At 38.7% G+C, this 10149-nt stretch overlaps 1 protein-coding gene across 1 annotated transcript in view; it reads left to right on the top strand.

The window, feature by feature from the left end:
- The first annotated feature begins 1844 nt into the window (after positions 1–1844).
- The window catches only part of dachb (dachshund b), a 125335-nt gene continuing 117030 nt past the window's right edge, over positions 1845–10149 (top strand). The window contains exon 1 of the mRNA XM_038299031.1: positions 1845–2661. Coding sequence (XP_038154959.1) covers positions 2057–2661 — 605 coding nt within the window. The 5' untranslated portion in view covers positions 1845–2056. The remainder of the gene's footprint in view (positions 2662–10149) is intronic.

Below are 10149 nucleotides of genomic sequence, written 5' to 3'. Positions count from 1 at the left end.
TGTTCAACTTTATTCTCTCTGGTTATAAACTCAAACTTTTCTTTTTATCCTTTATTTTAACTTACATCAGTAAAACCATTTTTAACAAATGCGGTCAGAGAGGAGCCCTGCCTAACATGCCAGGGTGAATCCTAACACAATTATGGAACGACAACTATCTAAAAAATGTAATCCCTGATTTTTTTCACACTAAATCTGATTAAATACATTTTCCCTCCATAATATGCATAAAAAACAATTTACGTATAGTAGAAATTATTTTCAAAAGTTTGCTTTTGTTTCAGTCATCTCTTTTAGAGTTTGACCTGAATTTAGAAAGCAACTAAAAACAAATGAAGAAACATGCTTAAAACTGGTTGGAAGAACCTTTCATTGTAAATAACAAAAATATAAGACATTGAATGTTTGCAGCTATACTGACTGAGCTGGTTTATATGTTTTAAGTTTACATCTAAGAGCCAAAAGTGATGAGTTGACATTATCCAGAAACATGGAAGCCCAAGTAGTGCATTTATGAACAAGAAATCCAGATTTTAAAAATCTAATCTTTAAAATCCACATTAAGTCAATTTATTCCACACCTCTATCTGAAACAGACAGCTATAAACTTGCTCCACAGTAAGGGAGACTCAAAAAAAAGATGCTAACAAAGATGTCTGCTCATAAACTGTTATATTCTAGAATTTTAAAAGGAACTTGAATGAATTCTCTCTGCAGGACCTGCATATTTCCACACTTCTAAAGTTAGAAGTCGCTGCTTTAATGATCAATACATCACTGCGTTTGATTAGCCAGAGGAATGACCAACCTTTATTTTTTCCTTTTTTTTATTAGTCTGATGTAATATTCTGAACTTAATATATGCTTTTTAATTAGTGTTAAGAAAATGATAGATCACATCCGACATAGTTGCTAGAAAGGGGTTTAAGGATTTTATTTACAAAAATATCAAATTCAGGAATTTCTCCAGTTTCATTGTTTTCCAGCACATTTTTTTTGTCCCCCTTTTGCTTTCACTTTGCCCATCCAGCCATCCTTTTTCATAACACCCTTTATCCCTTTTTTTTCCATTCTATTAATTTCTTACCTTTTTTAATTTGGTCTTTGAGTTCTTCCTTCTATCCATCCTGTGATCACTGCCGTTCACTCATTTCTAATACTTCTTATTCTTCACTTTCTTCTTACATTTAAAAAAAAATTCAGTTCTCCCTGTATTTATTCCCTTCTTTTTTTTTTTTTGCTCCAGAAATCTAATAGAGGTTGAGCTGAATTCCTGAAATGCACAGAAAGTTTTTGTTAATGAAATATGTAATCTGAAATGTTCCTAAACAGAGTAGTTCAGGGTGTCATTTACTCTTTCTCTCTTTTCCCTTTAATCATGTTTCTTTTCCTCACTTTCTCCTCATTTTGAGACTCCTTCCCCTGTTTTTCTTTCTTTAAGGGGTCATTACTGTTATTTAAAGGTGTGTCCATCCCGCCACCAGAGCTCGCACGCGAGCAGCAATTGACCCAAGACACAAGCTTCCATGCGCGCGCTCACACACACGTTCTGTTTGAGATTTGGGACCAAAATGATGCGGAAGAAAAACACAAACTTCCCGTTTTGGAGAGAGTGGATCGGCCCGTGAGAAAGTTTATGAAAGAGAGAGATGAGAGCGATAAAAAAAAAAGAGCACACACACACACACACACACACACACACCCACACACACACACACCGGCGAGATGCGCCCCTCGGTCGCTCCTCCTCAGCTCTGCCCTGATTGGTCCATGCACCTGTCCGTCAATTAAAGAGAAGGCGGGGCTAGGCTAAGGCTGACCTGGAGTCTGATCCAGGCTGCTTTACGCACAGACCGGACAGTCCACGCACGGATTTCCACAGTGAGACTTTACACCGGATGGGAAGAGGGAAGAGTTTCGCAGAAGAAGAGGAAAATTAGAAAAAAAAAAAGCATAAAAGAAGAAGGAAAAGTGACAGGAAAACTATAAAGAAAAGGAAGAGGAACAAGTGGTTTCCAACTGGAAATTATCCACTAAACCCACTCCCACCTCCTCCATGTCGCTCCCCGGTTCTCCTCCGCTCCTCTCTCCGGGTTCGGGAGCACAAACTCCCGTCGGGCTCTACCGCTCAGCCCCAGAGGGTCTGCACACCTCCTCGGCCGTCTCCACCAGCACCTCCAGCCCGGCGCACATCAACTCCCACTCTCTGTCCCCGTCCCCGCGGCTCACCAGCAGCATGCTCAGCGCCTTCCTGCCCGGACCAGGCGGCACCCTGGGCTCCCTCAGCGGACACGGTTCGCTGAGCGCGGCCGGTCTGACCCCCGGCTCCCCGAGCTTGGTGCAGACCTCCTCCGGACCGGCTCTGTGTAGCGAGTGCAAACTGGTGGAGGTGCACGGCGTGAAGGTGGCCAGCTTCAACGTGGATGGCCAGGAGCTGATCTGCCTGCCGCAGGTGTTCGACCTCTTCCTGAAGCACCTGGTGGGCGGGCTGCATACGGTCTACACCAAGCTGAAGAGGCTGGACATCACGCCGGTGGTCTGCACCGTGGAGCAGGTGCGCGTCCTGCGGGGGCTCGGCGCCATCCAGCCCGGGGTGAACCGCTGTAAGCTCATCTCTAGAAAGGACTTCGAGACGCTGTACCAGGACTGCACCAGCGCCAGGTCAGTCTGCAGAACCTCCTCTGAGTCATTTCCATACAGTTTCAAAGATCCAAGCCTCTTTCCTTTAGGTTTCAGGACACTTTCAGCCGCGTGTTTTAGAAAAGTCCAACTTTTAGGGACGCAGCTTCAGTTCCAGGACGGAATAAAGCAGTTATGCTTCTAATATACTCAACTTAGAAATGAAGTTTAACATTTATGCCTCTTTTTTTTTTTTTTTTTTGCAAAGACAGTCGCTCCGCGCATGTTTATCTACAGCGATCAGATCTGCCTTCAAGCACACAGGGTTCCTACTGCGCCTGGATAAGTATGCAATCGGATGGGATCACTTTCCAATCGACTGAGTGTGGAAAAGTTTGGCTTTCTCAGTTTTTCCTCCAATATCTTTAAGATTAATTTTTTATTTTTTATTTTTTCATTGGCCTACATATATTTATTGAAATCAAATGCAGGTGATTTCCTTTATGTTTAACTTTGCAAATAGAGAAATAAACAATAGAAAAGCAGAACCTTTAGGGTGCATGGTCCCTCCCTTTTTTTTGCTTCATTTCTTTATTTATGCTTTTAAAAGCAATAAAACAAACAGTAATTTGGGCTGTTGTTTACTTTGAAATGAAGCTGTGAAATAAGACCTAATTGGAAGCCAAGCTGTTAATTTGACTATAATAATAAAAATGTAAACTCTGGATCTAGGAGCCCTGATTAAACATGTAATGTCGTGTTCAGAACTTCCTAATATTCCTTTTAGTCCTTTATGTATCTGTCATCAAGTCCAGGGAAATTTCACTTTTTTTCCCTTATCTTTAAACATATTAACCTCTTTATAAACATGTTTTCTGAGATCAGATCAAGGTTCTGGATGTTTTCTTTGATGCATAAACAGAGGTTGTCTTAAAATCAATAAATTTTTCTGTTGGATTAAAATCTTCCACCTTTATTAAGGACCTTAGACTAAATAAAAACAGAATCGTTTTAATCTGAGGAGGTGTACCTCCTCAGATTAAAACGATTCTGGTTTTATTTATTATTTAGATGACAGGAGTTTTGGTTTTGAAAAAGGAAAAAACTGATGTGTGCCTCTTTAATTGTCTGTTTTCATTTTGCAGACTGTTGTGTGTGATGTGAAAAGAACACAACATCAGCATCCAGTTGGTTTCTTTTAGTACAATTAAGATCATGCTAAAAAAAACAAACTCAAAACCCAAACAAACTGCGCTTTAAACACAATCTATTACTTTATCTCTCACTGCCTGAGTGTGTTTGTGTAACATAACGTGTCAGAAACAGTTTGCATGTTTAAACATGAATAAATGCTTGTTGTTTTCCTAGAAGTGCAGCATTATAGTGTGTGTCGGACGGCGTGTAAACACACATTACAGCCTCTGTGGATAATCACTGTGTTTTTGCCGACTTGTCTCCTGACCTGCTTGTTTTCACTACTTTTTATCAAATTTCTCATATTTTGTGTTAATTTGCTAAACTTTGTTCAATTCCAAGCGTCTGAAAAACAGCAACTTTAGACCAAGATCTTCTTCCAGCTCTTTAATATGGATTTAATTAGTCGATTATATCAGAGGAAAGAAGAACATGTTTACTGTAATAACTCCTTAAAGTGTTTAATTTGTTAAATTTTCCTCATTTAGATGTTTTATGTGTCGGCTGTGAAAACCAGAACTAATTAGTGAACTGTTTCTGGCAGCAGGATGCACAGGACTGGCTTTTGGAGTGTGCAGAGGACTGTTAGTGTGCTTGTGTTAGCAGAGCTGATAACAGGCGTTATTTTTACATGGGTACGGGATATTTTGGTCAGTCGGTCTGCTTTGCAAAGGAAACATTTAAAGCATTGTGCGGGTGGAGTTCTGAGAGGAATATTTTGGCTCTCTCTTCTGATTTGTAATTGGTGTTATTTTCTTTTTCTTTTTTCATGCATATTTATGTTAATATATATTGGCTTAAATTTGACATAAGTTGGAATCAAATTTTCAAAGCAAATTATATTAAATGTCAGATCAGAGTAGTTGATGTGCAGCTCGTGAATTGCTGCAGGTCAGCATTTCTTCTCTAAGCAGTCTGAACAAGGAGTGGGTGGTTAGTCCTGGTCCCTGAGGGGCAGATTTCTGCAAGTTTTAGATGTTTCTCTGCTTGAATGCACATGATTTAAATAAACGGGTCATCAGCAGCCTCGTGGTGCTCCTTGGTGACATGGTGAAGAGCTACTTTGACCATTCGTATCAGGTGTGTTGCAGGAAGGAAACTTGCAGGAAACGTCATTGTGATCCAGATTGGTGGACATACTTCTGGCTTTCAACAGTTTGATAGGGAATAGAGGAGTAAGCAATTACATTTAAGTAAAGAAAAAACTAACAGACTTTATATTCATCCTTATTTAATCCCCCTTTTCCTTCATTGTTTCCTTCCTTCTTCCCTTCATCCTTCGTTGTTTCCTTCCTTCTTCCCTTCATCCTTCGTTGTTTCCTTCCTTCTTCCCTTCATCCTTCGTTGTTTCCTTCCTTCTTCCCTTCATCCTTCGTTGTTTCCTTCCTTCTTCCCTTCATCATTCGTTGTTTCCTTCCTTCTTTCCTTCATCCTTCGTTGTTTCCTTCCTTCTTCCCTTTATCCTTCATTGTTTCTTTCCTTCTTCCCTTCGTCCTTCGTTGTTTTCTTCCTTCTTCCCTTCATCCTTCGTTGTTTCGTTCCTTCTTTCCCTCATCATTTGTTGATTCCTTCCTTCTTCCCTTCGTCCTTCGTTGTTTTCTTCCCTTCATCCTTCGTTGTTTCCTTCCTTCTTCCCTTCATCATTCGTTGTTTCCTTCCTTCTTTCCTTCATCCTTCGTTGTTTTCTTCCTTCTTCCCTTCATCATTCGTTGTTTCCTTCCTTCTTTCCTTCATCCTTCGTTGTTTCCTTCCTTCTTCCCTTTATCCTTCATTGTTTCTTTCCTTCTTCCCTTCATCCTTCGTCGTTTCCTTCCATATTTCCTTCATCCTTCATTGTTTCCTTCCTTCTTCCCTTTATCCTTCATTGTTTCTTTCCTTCTTCCCTTCGTCCTTCGTTGTTTCCTTCCTTCTTCCCTTCATCCTTTGTTGTTTCCTTCCTTCTTCCCTTCATTCTTCGTTGTTTCCTTCCTTCTTCCCTTCATTCTTCGTTGTTTCCTTCCTTCTTCCCTTCATCCTTCGTCGTTTCCTTCCATATTTCCTTCATCCTTCATTGTTTCCTTCCTTCTTCCCTTTATCCTTCATTGTTTCTTTCCTTCTTCCCTTCATCCTTCGTTGTTTCCTTCCTTCTTCCCTTCATCCTTTGTTGTTTTCTTCCTTCTTTCCTTCATCCTTCATTGTGTCTTTCCTTCCTTCCTTCCTTCCTTCCTTCCTTCCTTCCTTCCTTCCTTCCTTCCTTCCTTCCTTCCTTCCTTCCTTCCTTCCTTCCTTCCTTCCTTCCTTCCTTCCTTCCTTCCATTTTTGTAAAAAAAAAAGCAGACAGAAATTCAGAAAATCTGCTAATTTGAGTCTAGAAAATTGAACAATTTTGATATTTCTATTTCTTTTTTTTTCAACATAAAACCTGTTCTAATTAGTGCAAATCTGGAGATGTCGTTGTACATTTTAAAGCCACTTCCTGGAGCCTTCCTGTTTTTCCTGCAGTAGAGGATGTCCGTGGATCATCGTCCCGCTGCAGAATGAACTGAAGACACTTTGGCCTCCTCCCTGATCATAATCGAACCCCTCACCTGTAAAACACTCACACATTATTGTATTCCCGGTAACTCCTTGAAACCTCCTGGAATCTCTCCTCTGGCCCCTTGTTTTAGTCGCAGCTTTCAGTCCCAGATGAGTTATTTTTGCTGTGGATGATGGATGGACGGCCTGCACTGGCAGCCGTTCAGGATCGGATAATAATTAACAGAGTTATGTTGCTGTGGAGCTGCTGGATCCTCGGTGTGCCCTGAGCTTCTAGCAGACAAACACACACACTGTCCCACACCTTATAAAGGCTGAATGTTCTTATTCTTTGACTTATGACTTACAGAATCCCAGGTGCATCTCTGCCTTTATTCCCATTTTTCTCTCAAGTCATTTTCTCCTGTCCTTCACTCACACACTCTCTCTCAGCGGTACATGTCAGAGGTAATAACAGCTCATGTGAATGCACATGGAATAACACGGCTGGAGCGCCATTGTTGCTGAACGCGCAGCGAACACACACTCCTCTCCCTCCAATCATATTGACATTCTTCTAATGCCTCTCCCCCCTCCTCCGTCTCGCCCTCTTTAATGCTCTGGGAAAAGAAAGGGAAAAATTAAATAATAACACACACAAACGGAGAGAAAGAAAACTCCCGCTGTTCTCCGACATACTTCATCTTCTCTGTAATCCACGCCAGTGTTTGTGTTTCTGTGTGCGTAAACACGATTACCTCCTAAATCCACTTGTGCCGCCGACGCCGGTTTAGTTGACTTGTGTTTTGTTTCCTTTTAATTTGAAGTGGTTTTGATGCGGGATTATTAAGGATCCACTGCGTCACCGAGGTGGGAAAACAGAAGAACTGAGAAATTTGTGTGGTAAAAACAACATTCCCACACGTCTTGTTTGGAGTCAAAACACGAGGAGAGCAATTCAAAGCAGATGATATCACCTTAGTGACTTTACTAAGTCCTCTGGCTCATTTGATGCACTTTCCAACATTTCATGTGTCCGTATGTGTCTAGGCATTTGAGAAACCCCATATGTTGGAAAATTTGTCAACAAATTTGACTTTCTCTTAACCAAAATCCCTCCGGATCTAATTTGAATAATGGTTTTAAAAAATTTGACCTGAGGGTGAAAATCTTGCTACTTTAAACTGTTCCCCTCGTGCTGCACATTTGATTTAATGGCTGGGCTGACTTCTCCGAATGTTATAAAGCTCTACAAAGTCCAAAAAATGACAAGTTTATTTTATTCAGGTCTCTTGACTAGAGATGCATCTAAAAGCAGCAGGACTCTGACCAAACAATGACCTCTGAGTTAGATTAATTTAGATTTATAGAAGTTAAAGCTTTTAACCAAATTAAATAAATGAGCCTCTGGTACAGTATTGGTCATATTCTCTTCCAGTGGCTCTAAATGATCAATATCTTTATTTTCTGCAGGGTAACCGAGATGATGCAAAATTAACAATATAGCTGCTTAAAGTGTGCTGCAGAAATGATGACCTGAGCAGCAGCAAACAGTCTTATCAGTAATTCTGATATTCAGAAAAGTGTCAATATCAGGATACAGTACTAGTTTGACATCATTGATGTTAAAGAGTGTTGTTGGAATATTTTTGCTAGTTTTAATTTTAGCTTTCTGGATTATTTTCACATTAACATAATCAGAATTCTTTCAAATGTTGTGAAATTGTGTTATATTTGGGTTTTTATTTAGTTAATTAGCATTAGTTAATTCATTAGTGATCAGTCTCCGTCAGCCTCTGGAGATGGACATTCACACCAAGCCTGGTTCTACTGGAGTTTTCCTCTCCACTGTCGCTTCAAGCATGCTTAGTGTGAGGGATCGCCTTCAATTCAATGAGTCGATGCAATCAACTGGTTTTCCTTAGATTGAAAACTTTGAATCACTTTGACTGGATGATCTGGTTAAATTATTTCTGTAAAGTGCTTTTAGATAATTTATGTTGTGAATTGTTGCTATATAAACAAACTGAATGGAAATGAATAGCTTGTACACTTATTTAATATTATTTGTGATTCTAATGAGAGAGCAGGCTATAGGAGGGGAGTTTTTCATGCTGATAAAAACATTTTATGCCTTTCATTTTTTTGTCATTTTCCCCTCTGTGGTATCAATAATGGCATCAAGTATTAAATATTTTACTTGGTATTAATAGTTTTGTAGGAAACTACCTGTGGCATCTAATTGGCATTAAGGTGGTTCTCTTTTAAGATGTTTATGATAGTAGTTGTTTCAAATGTATGTTGTATTTTTCCACCATTTAGTGCAGGTGAAAGAGAACGCAACTGGTCTCAATGAGCTGCAAAATCATTTGATTCATTTTTGTTCTTATAGTCTTTAAGAATGACAAGCTTAATAAATGTGATGCGGACGGTGGATGTAGACAGTGGGTGACTTGCTCTGATTTTGTGATGGCCTCCTGTCGAGGTGCAAACACAGAACCATGTCAAACTGAAAGGCCTTTAAGGTACTGCTGGCTCCTATCAAAATCAGCATTCACAGTTTGTGTCCATCAGCAGGAGCACGATGGATGCTTTCTAAATTATTTTATATTTTAATGAGGCCTTACTGATTAGATACAGAGTTCTTTTTTTAATCTGTAGAATTGGGGAAAACTATCAAACAAGGGAAAAAAACAGGATGGGAATACATGTATTGATCCACACTGTTTTTCAGTTTGCTCTGTCTGAAAGATTCAACTCATAATATCTAAAAATAAATCCCTTACAGAGCAAAGTTATTTGTTGAGCTTCATTTTAAAACTGAGCTTCTATCAAAGTTATTAAAAGTCAAACTCTAAAGAATTTAATGCACTAGGCTAATAACCTCATGTTAGATGACCTTAAAAGATTAATGTACAGACTAGTAACATAAAGTATCAACTGCATTTTCCAATTTTGCAGTTAGGAAAAGTTTAATCTCTTCTCGCAAATGCTGCCAAATGCCGCTGAGTCTGATGTTAGGATTATTTGCTTATTTTTAATCACACATGGAGCTACAGGGAGATTTATTTATGTCAGGATTAGGACTAAAACAATTAAGATTTATTGATTATTGAAATAATCATCAACTAATTTAGTAATCGATTAATCGTTAAATGGAGTATAGAGACTCTAAAATATGCCTTTAGCTGACTGAGCGACCCGCTTAGAGCAGTAATTATATCAAAATTGTAAAAAAAAAACTTTTTGCATATAAGATAAAAAAAAACACTTTCATCTGTCAACATTCTCTATCTAGAACTATAGAAAAGCTATTGTTTCACCTGGTTTACTTTGATAAAAAAAAAAAGCTTTTTAAGGGACCTTTGACTATTCGATTATTAATCGATCAGTTGAAAAAATAATGGCTTTGCAAAATAATCGTTAGTTGCAGCCCTATTCAGCATAAAATCCTAAAGCTTGCTAATTCTTTGTTTGATTCGAGAGCTAAAGCAATTAATCGGATTAAACATGATTAATTGATTATTAAAATAAATGTCAACTAATTTTGTAATTAAGTCGTTGTTAACTGGAGTATAGAGACTCTAAAACGTGCCTTTAGCTGAGAGAACAACCCACTTGAGCGGTAATTATACCAAAATTATAAAAAATATGTAAAGATTTTGCATTTAAGATAAAAAAAACGTTTTCTTCTGTTAATATGCGCTATCCAGAACTCCTCAAGTGGAAAAGTTCTAGTTTTACTTGGTTTAATTTAGTAAAAAGTCTTATTAAAGTCATCTTTTGCTATCCAATTATTAATTGATTAATAGGGAAAAGTATCAGCAGATTAATTGATTG

The sequence above is a fragment of the Cyprinodon tularosa genome, unplaced genomic scaffold (genome assembly GCF_016077235.1).
Source record: "Cyprinodon tularosa strain WSP-4 unplaced genomic scaffold, ASM1607723v1 ctg419, whole genome shotgun sequence".
In the NCBI taxonomy this organism is placed as follows: domain Eukaryota; kingdom Metazoa; phylum Chordata; class Actinopteri; order Cyprinodontiformes; family Cyprinodontidae; genus Cyprinodon; species Cyprinodon tularosa.
This window is presented reverse-complemented; position numbering and strand designations above follow the sequence as displayed.